General features: G+C 36.5%; 1 protein-coding gene across 1 annotated transcript; it reads right to left on the bottom strand.

Moving 5' to 3' along the window:
• Positions 1-281: 281 nt before the first annotated feature.
• LOC132650725 (vomeronasal type-2 receptor 116-like) lies at positions 282-20193 on the bottom strand (the record flags this gene model as incomplete). Its single annotated transcript, XM_060376064.1, has 7 exons — positions 282-309; positions 1560-2457; positions 10885-11008; positions 12659-12886; positions 17531-17945; positions 18265-18697; positions 19932-20193. Coding segments are annotated over 7 exons (2388 nt in total), but the record flags the coding sequence as incomplete, so codon positions are not given.
• Between the last annotated feature and the right edge of the window lie 5205 nt (positions 20194-25398).

A 25398-nucleotide genomic window follows, 5' to 3' on the forward strand; every position in this document is an offset into this window, starting at 1 on the left:
TTAATTGCTATTATACTCTTAACATTAATTGCTCAGTTTAGTAATGTGACTTCCATGGATGTTTTCAGGGCTGATTGTTTGGTGTTGGATAACTGAGTGTATGCTCTTTCTTGGGAAGAATATTCATCCCACTCTCTGCCTTTATCAGTTTCCTGTAATTTTTGCATACGACTGAGGCCAGTGGTTTCTTTCTGGAGCACGTTCACATGTCTTATATTTTTCAACTTCCAGTCCATGTTTATGCAGGTATATTGGTAAGTCTTTTTTTTTTTCTTTATTTCTTATATTTGGTAAGTCTTATGGCTGTGGCTTCTGGTGTTATTAGGAGATACACTACCAAAACCTACTGTGATCCTCTGCCTCATATATGTTTTTCATCACCTGTGCTGCATGATCTCTGAGCCTTAGATCTGGGAACTGTTTTGTAGATATGTGTGAGTGTTCTCCAGAATTCTGCCTTATGATTGGTTGTGCTTTTCAGTTATGGTTGTTTGTGTAAAGAAAAGCTTCTTTCATCAGTCATGAAGTGACGAAACTTTACTTATCTGTGAACTTTACTTATCTGTGTGCATTATTAAAAATATTTAGGGTGCGATGTTTATATTCATGAATGGACTTACATGTATTATAGGGATTTTATGTAGATAATTCAGAGAATGGTTGCTTAAAACTCACAAATATTTACTGTTATTTCACTGACTTCCTTCTTTTATATAGTTATCCATCTTCATATTTAGAGTTCCTCCCCCACATTATCCCAGTCAGATCAATTATACCCTGCCATTGTATGTTTTCTTGTTCTACAGTTATTCTGTGGTGAATACTCACATCTGAACATTTGGAGCTAGATGCCCCAGAGTATAGAATGGGAGATATTTGTCTTCGGAATATGGTTACCTTAATTATATTTTTTTCTGACATATATTTATGTGTGATATTTTTCTTATCGATTTATCATGTTAAAGATATTTATGAGTTTCTATTTCTTACCTATTGTGAATAGAATAATAATGAACATGACTGAGCAAGTATTTCTAAATGGGATAGCTAGTTATTTTTACATATGTAAAGGAAAAGAGAACAGGGTCATGCTGTAGATTTATTTATATCTTTTGCAAAATTCTCTATACTGATATCTGGAATGGCTCAAACTGTTTAAAAGTCCGTCCTCTTAGCAGAGATTGATTTTTTTGCCTGTTATAAAGAGAATCTCAAATGCCACCCAATGCCCTGTTATACTCCCCAAAACAAGAAAGAGACGAACTAATTAGTTCTTGTACTCCTTATCTCAGTTACTGTCGTGTAATTACATTTGGAATATTTATATTGTTTATGAATTGAATTCATAAGTAACATGCATAACATACTAAAATTTTAGCAGCAGCTTCTCTTCTGAAATAAAATGTCTGTGATTGTGAGACAAAGTGAGGGGCTCTTCTTTTTGTTTAAATATACATTTCAGAAAAAGTTTCTGAAGAGTAGGTAAATACTTTATTTTTAGTATACTAATGAGTTTTATTAGAGAAACCAATACATCAAAATGATCAGTTTTTGTATGCTATTTTTTGTTTTTCAAACATCTCAATGAGTTTTTATCAGGTTTTAAGAGAATAATGTAGCACTTTGGGAAAAAGATGCACCCCAACAGCCCTGCACTGGAAGCCAAGATGGAGAAGACCTCCACAGCCACCATGGCTTTGCCCTTGGTGCTCAGGTAGACTGGGATGAAGGTGACCCAGACACTGCAAAACACCAGCATACTAAATGTCAGGAACTTGGCCTCATTGAATGTGTCAGGCAGGTTCCTCACCAAAAAAGCCACAGTGAAGCTGCCTAAAGCCAGGGTTCCTAAATAGGCCAGCACACAGTAGAAAGCAGTAACTGAGCCCTTGTTGCATAAAATGATGATATGATCATATTCAGAGTGTGCATCTCTGTCAGTATAGGGAGGTGAGGTTCCCAACCAGACTCCAGAGAGAACGAGTTGGATCAGGACACAGATCGGGATGACAGCATTATAGATGCCTGAGACAAACAACCTTCTCATTTTTCTTCCTGGTTTCATGACTCTAAAGGCCAGGATTACAGTTATAGTTTTTGACAAAACAGTGGAAGTAGCCAAGGTGAAGACAAGTGCAAATGTTATCTGTTGAAGTATGCAGGAGGTTGTGTTTGGGTGGCCAATGAAGAGAAAGGAGCAGAGGAAGCAGAGTAGGATGGAGATGAGCAGTATGTAGCTGAGAGTCCGGTTATTGGCCTTAACAATGGCTGATTCTCGGTGTTTGAGAAAGATCCCCAGAACTGCAATTGTGCTGACAGAGAAGCAAAGAGCTGTGCATGCCAGAGCTATGCCCAGAGGATCCTCAAATGAAAGGAAGGTCACTGCCTTGGGCAGGCACTGGTTTCTTTCAGGGTTTGGGTACTCTTGAATTGGGCAAGGGATGCACTCCTGCTGATCTGTGTGGAGAAATTGGATCAGTATTTCACCTTATACAAGTACATATTCATTGTACATTTAATTCATTAAACTGCTTTCCAATGATGTGTGTAACATGTTGTATTCTGCTTCCTGTTATTGCCAAAGACATAAACTCTCTATAATTCACATTTCTACTTTTTATCTTGTTTAATTAAAAATAAGTTTTCTGCTCAACAACTTATCACTGTTTCTCTAGAGTAGTGAAACCTATTTTACTCATATTCAGATAAATTAATACTGTCAAGTAAGCCTTCAAATTCTTTCATACTTTCAGTTTCTAAGTATGTGTACATTGTATTTTGATGACATCAATGTATAAAAATGAACTTCCTTGTTTCCATCATCATGGGTTCTTTTCATTTTACTTCTTACTCACTGTTTCAGTAGTTATTTCTTAATCTGACTCCTATAATTTTTCTAAGGTAACATGATGATAAGTTAGGTCCCATTTCCATGAACTATGGAACAGTTCTGATTTGGTGGTAAATATACAACCCTTGCATCAACAAACACCAGCTATAAGCTCAGACCAATTATTACTGATCTCAGCTGTGAACGTTGGAAATAAATTTCTATAGTCTTTGACATCCTTTGACTCAGGACAGGACTCTTTCTCTTTCATTATTAATTTCAGAATAATCCTGGGAATTGTTCTAATTTACACTCTTGTTCTTCCAGTAATATTTTGAAGACTAAAAAAATAACCTACATGACATAAATACCATAAATCTATAAAAATGTTAAATCAGAAAGGGAGAATGACACAGCCATTTTCATTGAAATTTCTGAGAGTCATGAAGCACAGTTCCTTGGTGCTATTCCAGCAAAGCTGTGCAGATTGTTACAATCATTGTTCTTCCGTCTCTAACTTCTGGTTTTTGTTGGTTACAATCATTGTTCTTCTATCTCTAACTTCTGGTTTTTGTTGGGTTTTTTTGTGTGTGTGTGTGTGTTGCATTACTGTGGACTTTCTTCACTATGATTTAATTTCTGTTTTTTTTTCTACAGGAAAATTATGTCTAAGTCTTTTTAAAATTAGGCATTTTTAAATTAATTGTACTTTATTCACTTTGTAGCTTGGCTGTAGCTCCCTTGCTCATTCCCTCCACACCTTCCCACCCTCATTTCCTTCCATTCCCCTCTCCAAGTGTGCTGATAGTGATGTCCTCCCCTTCCCTCTGACCATAGCCTATCTGGTCTCATCAGGACTGGCTGCATTGTAAGGAGAACAGGGACTGTCTCTGACATAACCTCAGTGGCTGGCTCTTGGATCGCCTCCCCTGAGTGGGGAGCAGCCTTACCAGGCCATAGAGGAAGACAATGCAGCTAGTCCTGATGATACCAGAGTCTTATGAAAATACTAAACTTAACTTTATCTGTCCACTGTTTGCAAAACTTCTTTATGCCCTGGAGATTATTAAGCAGAGGTAGCCATATAGGGAGATGAAGCCATTATTTCAGGAGTTTTCTTGGAGTATGTGCCCCTAAATAGTATATTGGTGCAGGGTAAACAAAGGCAATATGGGAACCCTGAGAGGCCTGGAGATTCAGGTATTGATTTAAGATGCATTTATTATAGGCTTAGACCTCCTGGAAAATGTAGCTTAAAGATTGAATATCAAGGAGGGTATACTCCTCATGGAATGAAACCCAGTAAATAAGATAGATTGACTTAAATAAACATTTTTCTACATTGTAGCATAGATGATGATACATATAGTAAAAGGAGCTATTTGTTTGTATTTGCTACGCATAAAAAGATCAGTTAAAATATTTTCTGTTTCTCTGGACTGCACTCATACTGTAAACAATTCCAACCTAAAAGCAGGCTTTTACATATTAAATGTGTTTTCTTTGAAGGAGACATTCTTTAGATTCCTTAAAGTACAGTTATAGGGCTAATAATGATAATCAAATATGTTCTGTATGTTCTTTTAAAATTGTAACTTATCTTTTATCCCTGTATAATGAAAAAAATCAAACACCCATTCTGTACCACTTGTATAATCATTAATCTGTGTTTGTACTGTGAAACTTCTATAAAGAAACAAGAGCCTTGTCAGCAATAAGTCAGAGCCAATAAAACGTCTAAATTTTAGGAGTCAGCTTCTATATTCCCCTAACCACCTCAGCTGACTAATTCCCTGTCCTCGCTGACCCCTGATCTGCTCTCTGGAGCACCCTGTAGACAAACACCTCTCCTTTCAATACTTAGGATTGCCCCACAGAAAGGCTCCTGGAACAAGCTCACAGAGAATGAACTGCCAACAATAGAGCATGCATGGGACAGATCTGGGCTCCCCGCACATAAAGACTAAGTTGTGCAGCTTGGTCTTTATGGGAACACCTAACAGCAAAACTAAAGCTGCCTTTTGTAGCCTCAATAACAGAAGTTGTAATAACCTTATTGCAACTTTAAATGCCAAGGCTGGTTGATATCCATGGGAGACTTCTATATGCTTTTTGAAAAGAATGGTAGAAGGGGCATATTGGGTTGGGAGGTGAGGTGAGATAGAGGGTCTGGGAGGAGAGGTGTGAACAGAAGCTTGATAGTACACCAACAAATTAATAATATAATAGAAAGAAATAATAACATTGTAATAGAAATGAATGAAACAGAAACAGAAAACAATACATAGAATTAAGCAAAGGAAGAGCTGGCTCTTTCTGAAGATAAACAAAATTGACTGACCCATAGCTCAAGTAAATTAAAGAAAAAAAATAGAGTACTCAAATTAACAGAATCAAAATTTACAGAAAAACATTACTACAGAAACCAATAAAATTCAGAATATTCTAAGGAAATATTTTTAAAACATACTATATTCCAGTAAGCTTAAAAATGTACATGAGATGGATAAGAAATATTTTTAAGACATACTATATTCCAGTAAGATTAAAAATATACATGAGATGGATAAGTTTTAGATTTGCCCAAGATGAATTCGAAAAAAAAAATCAACAACCCAAATAGACCTGAACAGACCCATGAGGAAATTCAAAAGGTCACAAAAGGCTCCCACCAAAAGAGAAAAGAAGGATGAAAGATCAAGAAATGGAAAATTTAGTATGCTGGAGACCACTGTGCCCCATATCTGAGGGGCAGAGATTGAGATAATATGAGACCAGTGTATGGACAGGTGGTTAGATCCAGAGCATCAAGTTTGCTGCTTCCTGATCTGGACAGGTCATCCAGGGAATGGAGTTGATCTGATCTAGGCCCCCTGTGGCCATCTCATGGATCCAGGAGTAGTAAATTTTGGACCACCTGGCCCTTCACATATTCCAGTGAGTTTGGATCCCCATATTTAGGGACTCTGTGCTCTAGCAGCCAGATTTCAGATCCCTCCTGCTCCCTGTGTGCCAGCTTCATGATTACTGGGAGAGCATCCCACCCACCAAGCCACTGTTCTTCTAGTCACCACATGGACAGCAGGTGAATAATAGAATTTCAGAAATCCCAGATCCAAGAAGACAGATCTCAGAGGAATCTGAGTACAGGGAACACAGTTTGGGGCAGGCCTGTAAGTGGCAGCACAGATTTATTCTGAGGAATCCCAGGGATGCCACCTGGGGCACCTGCACCTTGATAATAATGAATAACAGTACCTGCACCCCAAAATTCAGGGTTCCAGTGCATGCACACCCCTGTCCTTCAATTCACCAGCCTCTACACGTTTACACTGCCCTGTACCTTGCCCTTCAAGATGCTGTCATCTGAACCATCAGCACCCATTGAGCCACTGCACATTTGACATCTTCCTGAATACTACTCTAAACTCCAAAGACAGGAGGATCCAGTCTTTGGTGCAGTTTCCAGGAAAAAAAAACAGGTAAGGCTACAGACCAGATGGCTAAAGGCCAGCATAGAAACACAGTCAACAAAAACTGAGACATCCTGACTCCACCAGAACCCACCCCCAAGAGCAATGGATATTCTAATAAAGCTGAAACACAGGAAAACAACATTAAATCTATGTTTATGCAGTTATTAGAGACATATAAAGAGGAAAAGAACAAATATCTCACAGAAATACAAATAAAGACAAGGCAAACAAAGGGTTCCAGTGCATGCACACCCCTCTCCTTCAATTCACCAGCCCCTACATGTTTATGTGTCCATACACTGCCTTGTGCCTTCCCCTTCAAGATGCTGTCATTCTTTGTATCTTAAGATGGACCCATTCTTGAGCCACTGCACATTTCACATCTTCCTGAATACTGCTCTAAACTCCAAAGACAGGAGGATCCAGTCTTTGATGCAGTTTCCAGTAAGAAACAGGTAAAGCTACAGACAACCAGATGGCTAAAGGCCAATAGAGAAACACAGTCAACAAAACCTGGGACATCCTGGCTCCATCAAACCCCCCTCCCCTGAGAGCAATGGATATTCTACTACAGCTGAAACACAGAAAAGGGACATTAAATCTATGTTTATGCGGTTATTAGAGACATATAAAGAGGAAAAGAAAAAAATGTCTCACAGAAATACAAGGAAAGACAAGGCAAACAGAGAGGCCATCATAGACAAGAAACCACAGTTAAACAGGTGAAGTGAATTATTAAAATCTTGGAAAGAGGCAGGGAGGAGATGAGGGAGGGAGGGTAAGATTGGGGAGGGAAGGAGGGATACAGCTGGGATACAGAATTAACAAAATGTAACTAATGAGAAAAATAAAATAAAAAAATATTCAATTCTTGAAAATGGAATTTGAATAAATAAGGAAACACACAGAAAACCCTGGAGATGGACTACGTAGAGAACAAATCAAGTACCACAGAGATAAGCATGACCCACAAAATATAAGAAATGGAGGAGAGAATCTCAGGCATTGAAGATACAATTGAAGAAACTGATCTATCTCTTAAAGAAAACATAACAATTAGAAAAGTTCAAGGACTCCTTGAAAATGTGAAACACAAAAACAATAGGAATAGACTAAATAGATTATTCCAGACTCCAAGGTGCAGAATATATTTTTAATAAAATCAGAAGAAGATTTCTCCAACCTAAAGAAAGAGATAACCTTAAACATCCAAGAGGCTTACAGTACACCAAATAGAGTAGAGCAGAAAAGAAAATCCTTTTGCCATAAAATAATCAAAACAATAAATCTACATAATGAAGAATAAAATATCAAAAGCAGCAAAGGAAAAAGATCAAGTGACATAGAAAGGCAGACCTATCAGAATCACACCAGACTTTCCAACAGAGATTATGAAACCCAGAAGGGCCTGGGAGAATGTCATGTAGATGCAAAGAATTCACACATGCCAAAGCAGACTACTGTACTAAGCAAAACTTACAATCAACACAGATGGAGGAAACAAGATATTCCATGACAAATCTAAATTAAAACAATGTCTATGCACTCTCACTGACTGTAAGAAGCTACTAGAAGGAAAACTCCAACCAATTGAGATCAACTACAACCACAAAACACATGATATAGATAACACCAGAAAAAAATCAAAAGAAAACAAGCACACAAACAAACTATCTGCAATAAAACCACAATAAAAGGAACTGAAATTCATTGATGACTAGTATCTCACAACATCAATGGAGTCAGTAATCCAATAAAAATACACATGCTAACAGAATAGTTATGGAAACAAGATCCAACATTCTGCTGCATACAATAAACACACTTCAGCCCCAAAGATAGACACTACCTTAGAGCAAAGTGCTAGAAAAAGATTTTCCAATCAAATGGACCCAAGGAGCAGGACGATCTTAATACCTAATAAAACAGTCTTCCAACCAAAATTAATCAAAAGAGAAGTGAAGGATACTTTGTTCTCATTATAGAAAAATCCATGAGGACAACAATATCTTGAACAACTATGCGCAGAATAGTAGGGCACCTGCATTTGTAAAAGAAACATTATTAAAGGTTCAATCACACATCAGTCCCAACATCAGTAATAATGGTAAACGTCCACACCTCACTCTCATCAAGTGACAGATCATTGTCACAGAAGCTAAACAGTGAAATAATGAAGCTTACATAGGTCATGAATCAAATACCTAATAGAAGTCCTCAGAAATTTTCACCCAGACACAAATATGCCTTTTTCTCCGCAAATCAAGGAACTATTTCCAAAATTGAACATATGTTCAGGCACAAAGCAAGTCTTAACAGATACAATAAGACTGAAATAATCCCTTGGATCCAATTATACCACCACGTTCTAAATCTGGACCTCAACAATGACAGAAAGAACAAAATGCCTACACATACAAATGGAACCTGAACAACTCAATAACAGGTGTCATTGAAGAAATAAAGTAATTAAAGATTTTCTAGCATTCAATGAAAATTAAGGCACAACATGCCCAACTTACGGGACACAATGAAAACAGTGCTAAGAGGAAAATTCATACCACTAAGTGCCTTTGTATACGAATTTGAGGCATTTCATACAAACAATCTAATGATACAACTGAGAGACCTAAAACAAGAAAAGGAAAAAAAAAGATGTACACAGAGCCAAAAGGAGTAGACTTCTGGAAATAATCAAATTCAGTGCTGAAATCAACATACTAGAAATGAAATGATTCAAAGAATCAACAAAACCAAGAGCTGTTTTTTTTTTTGAGAATATCAACCAGAGAGACAAACTCTTAGCCAAAGTAACTAAAAGGCAGAAAGACACTATCCATATGAACAAAATAAAAAACAAAAAGGGTGATAGGACAGAAACTAAGAAAATCAGAGACATCATTAGGTTTTACTTCAAAAGCTTATATACCACAGAAATTTATTATCTATATAAAATGGACAACTTTCTTGATAGATTCCACTACCAAAGTTACATCAAGATCAGGTAAATAAAATGTCCTATCTTCCCTAAGAAAATAGAGGAAGTCATCAAAAGTCCCCATCCAAAAAGGCCCAGGGCCAGATGGTTTCAGCACAGAATTCTACCAGACCTTCAAAGAAGAGTAAACACCAATACTCTTCAAACTATCCCACAAAAAAGAAACAGAAGCAACATTGACAAATTAATTCTATGAGGCCACAGTTATGTCACAGTCAAGACCGAAGAAAGACATGAACTTCAAACCAATTTCTGTCATGAACACTGACACAAAAATACTCAGTAAAATACTCACAAACCAAATACAAGAACACATAAAAGATATCATCCACCCCTATCACATAGGCTTTATTCCAGGCATGCAGGAGTGGTTCAGTATATAGAATTCCATCAATTTCATCTACCACATAAACAAAGAACAACATGATCATTTCTATTAGAAGCCAAAAATCCAATGCATGTTCATATATAAAATTTTGGAGAGATCAAGGACACAAAGCACATACCTAAACATAGTAAAGTTAATATACAGAAACCCTATAGCCAACATTAACCTAAACAGAGAGAAACTCAAATCAATCCCACTGAAATCAGGGACAAGGCAAAACTGCCTGCTCTCTTCATATCTTTGTAATATAGGAATTGAAGTCATGTGTCATTCTGCATGGAATTTGACCCATAGTAGCATTAGATCTTTGAATATAAAGAATATTTAATTAATTTTTCAACATTTTATCATTTGCAATAATAGATAAAAATCCTGTTTGTATTATGGTTGTCAAAGGATTGGCCTATTTAAATATAATAAATAGTAGGTTCTCATCATTATATTGATGTATTTCCCTTCTGACTTTTTATTTTTTTCATAAAAATTTTCATTTTAAAAATGATATAATTACCTCTCTATGCCTCTTCTTTTTCATTGCTCTAAACCTTCTGCCTGACCCAACTTATATTTATTCTCTCTCAAGTACATGGGCTCTTTTGTCATTAAATGTGTTTGTGTATTTGTGTGTGTTTTGTATATAAAAATGCAACCTGCTCATTCCATATGATATTACTTATATATGTTATCACACAGTTGACCACAACCCTAAAAGGCAGCCATATTTTCATTCACAAAGACTTGCTTTTTCTATTGTTGATACTTAAAAATGACAAGTGAGTTGTAAATGCAGTTCAGTTTCATGTGCATTCAGAAACAGTTAGAAATATACTTTTCCTGGAGTTATTTTGAGGCAGGAATCATTAGGTTTGCTAATCACAGAAATACAAATCAAACCTGGACAAGAGGAGATCTCACATTTAATGGGGAACTCATAGCATGGAACACTGCAAGAACTGAGATGGCCATTCCACGTATCAAAAGGCAGTTTTTTAAAAGTAGGGTGCATATGACACAACACCATGAGAATTGACACTCTAAATTCACACATTGTGTGGCTTCAGCAATGATTAATTGATTTGGGGATGAGTGTTAGAGACATATGGAACAGCACTACATTATGACACCAAGGTCACTTCTTAACTTTCCCCATCTTCATTCCCAAGCAGTTTGAGTAAAAGTATTATTTTTCTACCTGTCTGGTTGGAAATGTGCTGATCTGGACAAAATGCACAAGAAAAACAGCAGACTGGTCTTTCTTTTTGTAGAACTTTCCAGAATCCTGGACCACAGCTCTGTGTACATACAGATTGAGGCGTCTGAAGGCAGCACAGAAAAACTGGTCATGATATTGAACATCAGTTTAAAATAGTTTAGGCTAAATACATGTAACCTATAGAAATTGTATTTGTTTATGAAGAACTCTGAGGATTTAATGTGGGAATATAGAATGGAGATTTAAACTTACCACACTTTCCAATACTAAATGTTCAACATCCCTTTTTGGTGACCAAACTATGACTCACTACTGTGCCTATTCTGTGTGAAATGTGTAGGACATCAAGATATTCTCTTCTGTGAGGCAGTAAGCCAGAACTCATTTTATTGTATGAATTTTGGGACAGTTGGATTTTAAGATAAGAATCCATTCATACTTGCCTCCAAGCACACTTGCTTCTACCTTTATATTTCAGTCCTGTAGTAATTCCCATGCACTCTGATTCGGCTGCAAAAGGAAGTTTAATTTTCTCATGAAAATGATTTTGCCATTGTTGAATTATAATCTGTTACTGTGACTTTTACCCTTGACTCCCAATGCTAGGGATTGTTCTTTGCCTTTCTTTTCAAACGTTAGTGTAGTTATCAAATGGGATTTTCAGCAGTTGTATTCTTAGATAATCACATAACTAATAAAATTCTAATGCAATTTTAGTTTGTTATATGTTAGAAATTTTGTAGGACAGGAAATATTTCTTGGACTTCTTTTCTGCCTTGGTTTGGATTCTGATTCTTTCTAATATGTACATAATAACAGTAATGTGTTTCTGGATAACTGGATCAGCTGTTAAGAGTGCATACAGCTCTTGCACTGAAATATGAGTTCAGTTCCTGACACACATTTTGGGCAGCTCATATACATTGTTTACAGAAATGTCTTGTGTCCAGATCCATAATTTATTGTTTATGCTAGCTCACAACCTTGTGGAATTATTGATATGCTTGAACATGAGTTGTGTGAATGGAAGAATGCTTGAGCATCAGCTAGCCTGTATAATTAACATATGTGAAAATTTCATAAGTTTGTGTGCATGTGTATGTTTACATATAGAAACATACATACCACTATATAACCATGAGCTCTCAATTATTCATTCACTGCATAATGAACAAACACAAACATTCAAATTCAATTCATCTAATTCTTGCTAAGGAATTAACTGACCTTATGTGTGCATTTGTATGTGTATTTATGTATATATACATATATGTAATTCTGAAATATTGGTTCATTTCTGATTTAAAGTCACAAAACAGAACTAAAGAGATGTTTTAGTATTTAACATGCTTGCCACATAAGCAGGAAATTGTGAATTTGATCATGATGAAAGGATGGAAGACAAGCTGGGTGCAGAAAAATGAGCCTGTAATCCAAACTTTATGATCATGAAGACAGAGTGAGAACCTAGGAAATGCTGGCCACTGAGTTCAGCAAAATCATAAAGTAAGGGTTTCACACAGATAAAAATAAAGTTGACAGTAACTGAAGAAGATAACCACAGTTTACTGTGGACTTAAGAAGCACATGTGCTCGTGTGCATGAACACCCACACACAAGCTCACAGTCACAATAGAGCTAAGAATTAAAATCTCACAATTATTTTAAAAGTTCAAAGAATCATTACACAATCATTTTTTATCATTCTTTACAAATAATTCCCTTCATATTAAATACTGAAAAATTTCCAGACCTGTTTGTAGTTGCTTGGCCATTGAATCAGAACTTCATTGATGAAAAAGCCTTGATCTTGTGCACTCTTGAAGACAAACTCTCCCACTTTAAGTAATAGTGCATTTCGAAAACTATATGCAATAAAGTTTTGTATGTCATACATTTCCCTAATATTCTTGTTCTCATCAAAGCTTATTTCATCTCCAGCAGCATTTCTAAATTTAATTTTCCTCAGAAATGGATGAAGCTGAAGAGAGACATCATATGACATGAGTGGCCCACACAGATTACTGGCTGACTTTAAAGAGAATTTCATTTTCCCTCTCTCTAACATGGCTTTCTTTTTGAAAGTGCTTAGTTTATTTATTTGTCTGCCCAGGTTTTTAGTGAGATTAAAATTATTCATGATAGAAATAATGCAAGAGCTACTGAACACAAGATAGATGAGATGCAAGATAGTATAGTGTGTAGCATGTCCTTAGTTGAAAAAAGGTCCTCTGTCTTTCTCTAGGACCAGAAAATAATATTTCCATTTAGAAGATGTAGATTTGAAGAGGATCCAAAATGGCGACACCCAGTGTATATGGTTACTAAGGATTCGACTATAGCGACTTCACAGCAAGTGAGAGGTTGTGCTGTGGACTCGAAAATGCCAGTGTCTATGCTTCACAACTGTACAGAAGATACTAGAAGGAAAACCCCAACCAAAGGAAGTAAACAACACCCAGAGAAACACAGAAAATAAATAACACCGCTGCTACAAAACCAGAACAGAAACACAAAAACTTGCTGCAATCTTAAAAATCAAAATAACAGGCACTAGCAATCATTAATCATTAGTATCACTCAACATCTATGGACACAGTTCCTCAATAATAATAATAAAAAAAAAACAGAGACTAACACAGTGGATGCATAAACAGGACTTATCAATCTGCTGCATACAAAAAAATCTTAAAAACAAAGGAGGACATTACCTCAGAGTGAAGGGATGGAAATAGGTTTTTTAAGGAAACTGACCCAAGATGCAAGTTGAAAGAAGCCATCCTAATATCTAATAAAATGACCTTTTAACTGAATTTATTCAAAACAGATATGAGAGGACACATATCATAGCAAAAGGATACATATGATAGAAAAAAATCCACCAAAATGATGTCTCAATTTTGAATATTTTGCTCCAAATACAAGGGCACCTGCATTTGTAAAAGTAACAAAGAAGCTTAAATTATACACTAATACAGCCACAGTAATAGAGGGAGACTTCAAAACCCCACACTCACCAAAGGACAGGTCATGAAGACAGAAAATAGAGAAACAAACTAACATATGCACAGATCAAGGAGATTTAACAGACATCTGCAGAATTTTTACCCAGACAAAAAGAATATACCTTCTTTTCAGCAACTTACACAACCTTCTCCAAAATTGCCCATTGACTTGGACAGAGAGTGATCCTCAAAAAGTACAATAAAGTTGAAATAACCTTTTTATCTTATCAGACCACCATGGATTAAAGCTAGATATCAATAACAATGGAAACAAAAGAAAACCTAAAAAAAAAAAAAAAAACCTCATGGAAACTGAACAACTCAGTGACTACAGAGTCAGGGAAGAAATAAATTAAAGATTTTCAAGAATTCAATGAAAATGAAGGGTAAACATGACTAAACTTCTGGGACACAATGAAAACAGTGCTAAGGAGAAGTTTCATAACATTAAGTGCCTTCCTAAAAGGAATTCAGGAATTCTCATAGTAGCAACTTAAAAACACCTGTAAAATCTCTAGAACAGACAGAAGTAAACACACCCAAGATGAGTTGACAGCAGGAAATAATCAAACTCATAGATGAAATCAGTATCATAGTAAAAACCAAGAGCTATTTCTTTTGATAATGTCATCAAGATAGACATACCTCTAGACAAACTAACAAAAAGTCAGAGAGACTGTATCCAAATAAACAAAAGCAGAAATGAAAAGGGGGAATAACTCCAAAGAATCATTAGATGTTATTTCAAAAGACTGAATTCCACAAGTTTCAAAAATCTAAAGAAAATGGAAAATTTTCCTGATAGGTTTCACTTACCAAAGTTAAATCAAGATCAGGTAAGCAGGTTAAAGAGTCCTATAACCCCTAAGAAAATAGAAGCAGTCATCAGAAGTCTACCAAACAAAAAAATATCCCAGAACCAGATGGTTTTAGCATGGAATTCTACCAGACTTTCAAAGAGGAGCTCACACCAATACTTCAAAAACTATTGTACAAAATGAAACAGAAGGAACATTGCCAAACTCAGTCCTATGAATCCACAGTCACATTGGTACCTAAACCACACAAGGACCCAACAAAGAAAGAAAAGCTCAAACCCATTTCCCTTATGGACTTTAATGCAAAAATACTCAGTAATATACTGGTAAAACCAGTCCAAGACCACATCAAATACATCATCCACTATGATCAAGTAAGCATCATCGAAGGGATGCAGGGATGGTTCAACATATTTAAATCCATTACTGTAATTCACTGAAAGAAAAAAATTAAATAAACATGTTCATCTCTTTAGATGCAAAAAAAAAGCCTTTGATAAAATTGTACACCACTTCATGATAAAAGCCCTGTGAAGATCAGGGATTCAAGGCACTACATAAACATAATAACAGTAATATACAATAATCGGATAACCAAAATCAAATTAAATGGGGAGAAACTCAAAGCAATTACACTAAAGTCACAGAAAAATACAAAGCTGCCCACTCTCTTCATAGCTTTTCAGTGTAGTACTTTAAGTTCTAGCTAGAGCAATAAGACAACTACAAAACATAAGGGTCCAAATTGGAAAGGAAGAAGTCAAAATATCCCTATTCACAGATGATACACTAGTATATATAAGTGACCCAAAACATTTTACCAGAGATGTTCTACAGTAGGCAAACCCCTTCACCCCTTCAGTAAATTGGCTGTTATAAAATTAACTTATAAAATCAGTAGTCCACTCGACTATAAATGATAAATGGGCTTATAAAAATTAGGAAAACAATATATCACAATAACCAGAAATAATATATTATATCTTGGTGTAACTACCCAAGCAAGAGAAAGACCTCTATGACAAGAACTTCACATCTCTGAAAAAAGAAACTGAAAAAAATATCAGAAGATGGAAACATCACCCATGCTCATGGATTGATCAAATTAACATAGTAATAATGATAATCTTACAAAAAGCAATATACAGATTCAATGCAATTACTATCAAAATACCAACACAATTCTTCACAGACGTTGAAAGAACAATTCTAAACTTCATATGGAACACACACACACAGACACACATACACACAAAACAAAATAGCTAAAACTTTATGTATAATAAAAGAACTTCTGGAGGTATCTCCATCCCTGACTTCAAGTTGTACTACAGAGCAATAGTAATAAAATCTTATGGGACAAAATGAAAGCAGTGCTAAGAGGAAGGTCATAGTAAAGAATCAATGAGACCCAGAGCTGGTTCTTTGAGAAAATCAACAAGATAGACAAACCCTTAGGCAAATTAAATAAAAGGCAGAGAGAAATCATCCAAATTAGCAAAATCAGAAACTATAAAGGGGACATAACCACAGATACTGAGAAAATCCAAACAGTCATACAAAAGCCTGTATGCCACAAAATTTGAAAATCTAAACGAAATGGACAATTTTCTTGATAGATTCCATTTACCAATATTAAATCAAGATTGGGCAAATATATTAAATAGTCCTATATGCCCCAAGGAAAAAGAAGCAATGTCAAAAGTATCCCTTACAAAAAAGCCTAGGGCCAGAGGGCTTCAGTGCAGAATTTTACAGACCTTAAAAAAAGATAACTCCAAAGCAAATGCTTAGCCTGATGGCCAACTGACGGGCAGAGTGAATGGAATTTTATGTAAGAAGTGGGAAATAGTAAGAGCTGGAAAGGACAGGAACTCCACAAGGAGAGCAACAGAACAAGAAAATTTGAACACAGGGAACTTCCTAGAGACTCATACTCCAACCAAGGACTATTCATGGAGATAACCTAGAACCCTGACAATGCAGCCACTTCTGATGAGAACTGATAGACTAAGATCAGAAAGAAGGAGAGGAGGACCTCCCCTATCAGTGGACTTGGGGAGGGGCATGCATGCAGAAAAGGGGAGAGAGGGTGGGACCGGGAGGGAAGGATGGAAGGGCTTATGGGGGGATACAAAATGAATAAAGTGTAATTAATAAAAGTTAAATAAAAATAAAAAAAAAAAAAACTAACTCCAATTCTCTTCAAACTATTCCACAAAACAGAAGAAGAATGAACATTACCAAACTAATTCTATGAGGCCACAGTCACCTTGATACCTAAACCTCATGAAGACCCAAAAACAACAAAAAAGACTTTAGACCTATCTCTCTTATGAACATTGATGGAAAAATACTCTATAAAATACTTGCAAACCGAAACCCAGAATACATAAAAGATATCATCCACCATGACCACGTAGGCTTCATCCTAGGCATGCAGGTTCAATATACAGAAATCCCTCATTGTAATCAATCATATAAACAAACTGAAGGAGAAAAAAAAACGCATGATCATCTCTTTAGATGCCAAAAAAGCATCTGACAAAATCCAGTACCCATTCATGTTTAACTAAGTCTTGGAGGCATCAGGGATACAAGTCACATCCCTAAACATAGTAAAGACAATATACAGCAAGCCTATAGCCAACATGGAACTAAATGGAGAAACACTTAAACCCTTTTCCATTTTAACTTATACTTTTAATTATAAGATGAAAATGTTCTATTGGCTTGACCCCAGTAAATTACTTACTAATAACATAAGATTCTAAGCTTCCCCTGCTTATGAGTGAGACTTACCTGCCATGGTAGAAGCCAGTCTGTGTTTCTGTCTTCTTTAGATCCCATTTCAGTTTTGCTCAATATCATTTTATGTAGAGCATAGGCCACTGCATACACTGCGTTCCATATGGAATAGCTGGGCTCAGAAATAGTTATCATATCGTTTATTTTATCCTTAGTCTTTAGGGAAATATTCACTGGACAGTGTTTATTATTTCCACACCGGGAAGCAGGAGGTGAGCAATTAAAATTATCAATCCAGAATTTAGAGAAGTAAACATCTCCTGGGTAATGGGAGGGTGTAAGGGCCTCAAGAAAGTGCTTGAAACCAGGGATAGTTCTCTTTTTTAAAAATGAGAAGCTTCCACTGAATAGGTTTATCAAAACATGCTTTTCACTTGTTATAGTCTCTAAGTATGTGTCTAAGTATAGTCTCTAAGTATGTCTCTAAGTATGTCTCTAAGTATCTCCAAGACTTAGTTAAACATGAATGGGTACTGGATTTTGTCAGATGCTTTTTTGGCATCTAAAGAGATGATCATGCGTTTTTTTTCTCCTTCAGTTTGTTTATATGATTGATTACAATGAGGGATTTCTGTATATTGAACCTGCATGCCTAGGATGAAGCCTACGTGGTCATGGTGGATGATATCTTTTATGTATTCTGGGTTTCGGTTTGCAAGTATTTTATAGAGTATTTTTCCATCAATGTTCATAAGAGAGATAGGTCTAAAGTCTTTTTTGAGTGTGGCTTTGCAAAGATCCACACCTTCCTTCTGGTTACAAAGATATTATGAATGTCTACACAGAAGAACAGCAAGTCATCTATTTCACCATAGAATAAATTCACATTTACTCGTGTATGTTGTTTCAAGTTCTGCAAACCATAACCATATTTTACGTTTTCATTAAAATTATCTAGGAGTTTTTCTGTAAAGGCCACACAGATATCTTCTGATACCATCTTTACTTTCAGGTCAGAGAGGAACTCCTTTCCTCTCTGATCATCAGACACAATGAGCCCCACCCACTTCCAGCCAAAGCGGAGCAATAAAGAGATCAGCCCTTGGGCTAGACCTCTGTCTTTAGTAGACATCTGATAAAGGGATGGGGATGTATCTTTGTCACTAAGCACGGAATCAAATGGTCCATATGTGACCTGAAGAAGCAAAGAAAAAAGTGATTCTGAGTTTCAGGCATGTGGAATCATCACCCTGAGTGAGGAAGTGAATTCATAATTCAAATATGAGGGTTAAAGGACTGAATATTGTTAAGGAGATTGTCTTCTGTGAGATTAGCTTGTCCCTAAAATATGTGGTGGAATACAGTCTTTTACAAATACCATAGGCTCCAAAGTTATTAAGGTGTCTGAAGCAGCCAGTAAGTTGTTCACTGGCTTTGAAAGGCAAGATAGCTCTCTCTTGTTGCAGTAACAATGCAAAAGAGTATCTGATGTAGAGAAAACTGCAGAAAGCATTAACAGGTACTTTCTAGTCACCATATTTCTAAGAACCTTCATCTTTAGAAAAGCAAACACAGAAAGAGACTAACACAGTTTTTAGAGATTCAGTTTCTTATGTTAAAATGTTTCAAGTTGTGATGACCTGGGGCCTCATTGCCAGGGTTTACTCTATCATCCCTCTAGATAGAGTTGATAGAGACAAAACTCAGACAGATGTAAATAATTGTCTTTTTTTTATTACTTTAGGTTAAAACACATTTATGAATTGTTTAACTGAGTGATAACAATGAGAGTTACCATGTGGGTTTTTTTAATCTTGGTTATTGCTGACCCTTGTGCTCACCAAGTATGTTCTCTGTTTGTATTAATGACTGCTGATAGATGCATTTCTTAAGTGTAGCCTCACAAGAGTCAATTGTATGATACAGCTAAGTGGTTGGTCTCTGTAGGTGCTATTCTGGGATCTACTTTCCTGAATGAGATCATTAATTCCTTGAAAGTTTTACATCGGTGATGGCATTAAACATTGTTCCAAACTTAGTTACATGTCCTGGACTTTCTTTTTCCATATGTGAGGTAAATTGACAACTGTAGGAATTTTGAGATGTTTATATGCTAGATTGGGTAGTTAGGTATCTTTGCTGTAGAATTTGACTGATGATCAAATACAGACTGAGTATCTGCAGTAAATAATCCATTGTTTGGAGATAGGATCATGGATACTACTAAGTGAACTTAGAAATTCCCAGAATTTCCTTTCCAGGCTTTTCACCACACTCTGTCATCTGTTAAGTATTGCTACATCAAAATAATTCATTCACTGCTATTTGAAATCTGCCTACACTAAACATAATCCACTTCTCTTTTTTCTTTTGTTTGTTCTGTTATTGTTTTTCATTAGTTTCTTTGTTTTGGTCAGGTCTAAGATGTGATTGTGCTTAAAAGTATGTTTCTAACTTACTTGTGGGACATTGTAGAGCTCTGACAGTGTTGCAATTGCAGCAGAAAATTCCGGCTTGTTTCCTGAAAGGATTCCTAGAGCTTTGTGTCGAGTGTTGCACTTGTAGTTAGGAATATAATCACTCCTTCCAGACAGCCACATCAGAGGGCCCTCCAAAGTTTTTTTGTTAGAATTAAAGGCATTGTAGATGTGGGGACCCAAAGTTATATTGGGAAGCAGGTTTGAGTCCTTATTAATCTCTTCAATGGCAAAGTATAAGGTCAGCAAATATTGATAGTTTTTCCAATTGTATCTAAACCAGAGGAACAGAATGATGGGTATTATCAGTACACTTTTCTCAAAAAGTCTTTTATCAAATACAGGAACCTAGAGGTCCTAGCCTTTGACTTTTCTTGTGACATGTAAATCTTGTGTGAATAAGCCCATGACAACCCAGGAACATCATCGAACAGCTCCTAAACTCTCAGAAGTTTAACTGTTTCTAATGTTTTTTGGTGTAAAGTGTGTGCATAAAATATCACTTGTTTGTATCCTATGAGTACTGAATACATAGGTGCTTATGGTGTTTCGGCTCATGCAAGCACAGGATTATGGAAGGGTCACTAACGTTTTCACTACGGATATAAGTAAGAGCTTCATGTCCATGTATATGGTAATTATTCTATTTCATACTCACTTGCAAAAGTTCTAACAAGTTTATATGTGCTCTTAGTGTTAAAGTGTCTCTTTGTGGTATATAGATGGACCACTTTGAATAAAAGCTAGCATCAGTTCTCAGTACCCAGAGGGTGGCCTTGGGAACATGTTTAGCTGCAGTTCATAAGAGCCCTTCTGGCATCTTTGGGTACCAGGCACACCTGTGGTATTCACACATAAATAAGAAGGTGAGTTCTCAAGTACATGTAATAAGAATAAATAAGCATGTGTATATAGGATTCTTGGGTTTGAAAAATGATATGTTATGACTAGTTGCTGCTCTTGTGGAGGACCCTGAAAACAGTAGCCAGTTTTAGGATACAATAGTGTATAACCCCATTTCTAGGGGATCACTGGCCTCTGAAGAGACCATGCACACAAGTGGGACACACACAAACATGTAGGCAAAACACTCATAAACATAATGTAAAAAATTAATAAATCTTTACAAAAATTCAAAAAGTAGTAAAAAAAGTAGTAAAGGAAAGGTGTTTCTCTAAGCTTGCAGATTAAATAAATGAGTTGAGTTTCCTGGGTAAGGCAGTGGGAAAAAGTAAGTTAAAGTAACATATAAAAGAGAGGAAAACCTCCAAGTACATTAAGACAGTACAAAAGTGCTCACAATGGGAGAAAGTGGAACTTTGTTGCAGGTAGGTGAGTTAAACTGTGTCACACATAGCTTTCAGTGCTTGGGGATGGGTCCTCAGAAACTTGTTTCAAAACCTGTGGTAGATAAGAGTCTGGGTGACTCTTACAGAGGCAGCTTAACAGAAATCATTAGCCTGAAGTCCACTGGGTTCTACTGAAGGAAGGATTCTGCCTTCTGACCTGCCATCACCAGGAAGAAATTCCATTTGGTTGTACTACATTAATCTGGGCTCTGTGGCTGAATGCTCTGTTAAGAGAGAATCTATTGTGTAAAAGCAGGCAATTAGCAACAACCGAGACAAAGAGAATTTGTCTTCCTTATGGATTATCCCATACTAAATATTGAATTGTAGGAATGTATACATGTATCAATGAGAACTCCTGGAAAGAGCTGTGTCTGCAAAGACTGGCTATTAAAACCTCATTGATGTTGAGAGATTGCAATGTTGTAGTTTGAGAGGCTCATTACTATAGTGTGGGCTACCTGCAACACCCTGAGTAGCCAATTCTTGGACACCTCTGTGGTTAAGATTATATCTATATATATATTTTTAGTTGAAAATATTTTTTAATTTAATTTTTTCTTATCAGTTACATTTTATTAACTCTGTATCCCAGCCGTGTCCCGATCCCTCATTCCCTCCCAGTCCCTCCCTCCCTCCCTCATCTCCATCATGCCCCTTTCCAAGTCCACTGATGGGGGGACCTCCTCCCCATGCATCTGATCCTGTTTTATCAGGTATCTTCAGGACTGGCTGCAAAGCCCTCCTCTGTGGCCTAACAGGTCTGCTCCTCCCTTTGGGGGTGGGGAGGCCAAAGAGCCAGTCATTGAGTTCCTGTTAGAAATAGTCCTTGTTCCCTCACTTTGGGAAACCAATTGGTTACTGAGCTACCACAGGCTACATCTGAGTGGAGGTTCTAGGCTATATCCATACATGGTCCTTGGTTGAATGTCAGTCTCAGAAAAGACCCTGTGCCCAGATATATTTGGTCCTTGTGGAGCTCCTATCCTTTCTCCATCAGACTAACTCCCTTCTTTCTTATGATTCCCTGTACTCTGCCAAAGGTTTGGTCATGAGTCTTTGCTTTGAAAACACTGCTAGTTAGAGTCTTTCAGATGCGCTCAGTAGACTCCTGTCATACGTTCAATGCACATCCCATTTGTCTTTCTAAATGAGGATTGATCATCTTACCCCATGTCCACTCTCTTGATTATCTTTTTAGGTGTATAGATTTCATTATGTTTATCATATCTTATAGGTCTATATAAGTGAGTATATACCATGTTTGTCTTTCTCCTTCTGGGATATTTCACTCAGAATGATCTTTTCTAGATCATGAAATTTGCAGGCAAATGAAATTTATATCTATATCTATATCTGTATCTGTATCTGTATCTGTATCTGTATCTGTATCTGTATCTGTATCTATATCTATATATATCTCCTATAGCGGATGAATAAAATCATTTTAGAATGTAGTAACCCAGCACACTAACAGCTTTTGCCAATCAAAAAGACAAGAATGACATCACATAGTCATCTTGGGCCTTTATGATAACTTGCCCCATTTTGCTGCTAATGTCCTCTCTGAGGAATCCAGTGCTGTATTGGATATATAGTTTTCTTTATTTATTCTGTTACTATGAAAATTCATGAAGCTGCTTCCACATTGTATCATGGAAGTTGGGATAACCTAAATTGTGTTCACAGACTCTCAAATTTATAGAAGAAATTCCATCTTTTTTTCCATTTGAGCTGAGGGCTTATGTTTTTCCAATCACATAAAAGCAATAGTAAAAACTAAAGAATCAATTTAGTTGGTTATATCTGTATACTTATTCATTTATATTTGTGTGACAGGGACACCACAAGAAAATCACCAGGGCCAATCAACCAGTGCCCAGAGGGTCCTAAGGAGTCTGTTGCACCCACCAAGGACAATGCATGGTCTCAACCTAGCTCCTATACCTATAAGTAGCTGATGTGCTGATTAGGCTTCATGCTGGCCTGCTAGTTAGTGGAGTGGACATAGACTATATTTTATGTTTGTTGGTCACTTTACCCTGATGGAACTGACATAACTGACCACAGGGGAGTAACACAAACTCAGTCATCATAACACTACAGGGGCTGGGGTGTGTAGACAGGGGGCAGAAGAGTGGAAGAGGATATATATGGGAGAGAGAGTAGGATTGGGAGGAGAAGAGGGTGGGACCTATGACCAAGATGTAAATTGAATTAATAAAAAATATTCAAGTGAAAAATATGGCAATAAGTTAGATGCTCCCCCTCAAAGCTCTCAGAGAGTTCTGTTGAGTATGGATTTAAGGAATGTAATGAAAACCATGTCTCTGCCAGACATCTTTAGTTGGTAGCTATGACAGGCAAAAAATGGCCTTTCCTTTGATCATATTTCGACTGTGATAATGATGACAACTGAACCATGAATTGCCACATGCTTCACCCAACAATAAATCCCTGCCCAGCATTTGGACATTGTTGAGTTAAATTCTCTACTGTGCCTGGGAAAGGTAGGGTACTTTTCCAAGTTCCTTCTCCATAAAAAAATATCTCAGGCCTCACAATTCTGATGTTTGGTGAGCCATGATGTCTTGTGTGGCAGCTGAAGACAATGTTGTTTTGTGTAGCATCCAAGGACTGTCAACCTCTGCTCCCTACAAAGTCTTTGAAAATACCATGGAGGATCCCAGACTGGGGTCCCAGGTATCCAGTAAGTCTCTGTCATTTTGACTGATATAGAGGCCATTTGGATTTTACTTCATGCTCAAATTTACCCCTCTCAGATCTCTTGTCATGTTTTCAGCAGGTTGTCACTATAGATGTTTATCAGAGGTTATGAACCTTTAGGCAGCTCCTCTGAACAAGGTTGTACCTGCATGTTCAGTCCATATCATGCATGAAAGGCAGACCTTATTCTTTTCTACAGATATCTAGATTCCCTGCTGAAGAAGACATTACCTTGCTGGATTCACAATGAAAAATCTAATCTCACAAAATTAGATTTAAATGAGGTTCAAACTGAAGCCACTAACACTTAACAGTTTACATTGTATGGTTCTTTCACTTAAAAGAACTTGCTTGTCAATCATTTCTCCCAGATATCAAACAAATCTGTCTCCTGGTAAATGCATGGATGGGGGAATCAAACACTTTAAAGTTGATGGAAATTTTGAATGTCTAAAAAAGGGATTTAAGATTTATAAAGGCAAGTTGTAAATGTCCGAAAAAGTTGTTTAAAGTATGTGAAAATGAGACTTAAAGAGTTTAAAATTTCAGAGTTTTAAAATATTAATCAGTGGAGTTCTGATATACTGTGGAAACCACCAGGTGAAAGCACTGGCTAGTTTTCTCATAGTTACAGGATCAAAGTTTTTAATGTCCTTTCATTCCTGCTGAAGATATACTTCAATGCTTCTCATTGTGCTGAAATCTTATCTGTAATTACATATTCAGAGAGAAGAAAGGCTGTTCATTTTTTTAGCCCAGAACCATCCTTTATTTGGTGTCCAAGCTTATCTGTAAAGCATCAGTCTACTCCAACTGTTTATAGACACTTGTTACCTGCTTTTCTTACAGTGAAAATTTCAGTGTAGATTATAGAATGTGGTCATGTTAATATATTCAGAACTTGTATAACATTGTGTAAACTTTAAACAACTCTGATTTAAACTTCAAGGAGTTGAGACTTGATCCACCTATCACAGGTCAAACAGAATCTAGATTAAGACCAGTCAATTAACAATTCAGTCTTTTCTGTCTTTTATCTATCTCTGAGGATAGGCTCTTTACTTCCTCGTATGTTGTGATTTCTTCTCTCTCTGGCTGAAGTGAGCTACTGAACTATGCTTTTTCTATCTTGTGAAAGCATTCCTAAGTGTTCTTTACTTCCACACACACACAAAAAAAAAATAGGAATCCTAGTGTGTGTGCATGCACGTTTTCTTTTCCTATACAAATACTCCATAACTATACAACTACCAGGAACAGAGGCTTGTATGTTTATTTCCTGCTCAGAGAGGAAATATGTACTGAAGTTTCAAGAAGGTACTTTTCTGCAAAAGACCACCTAATCCCAAAATTGATGTTAAAATGAACA

Source organism: Meriones unguiculatus (assembly GCF_030254825.1).
Source record: "Meriones unguiculatus strain TT.TT164.6M chromosome 13 unlocalized genomic scaffold, Bangor_MerUng_6.1 Chr13_unordered_Scaffold_28, whole genome shotgun sequence".
Classification (NCBI taxonomy): Eukaryota; Metazoa; Chordata; class Mammalia; order Rodentia; family Muridae; genus Meriones; species Meriones unguiculatus.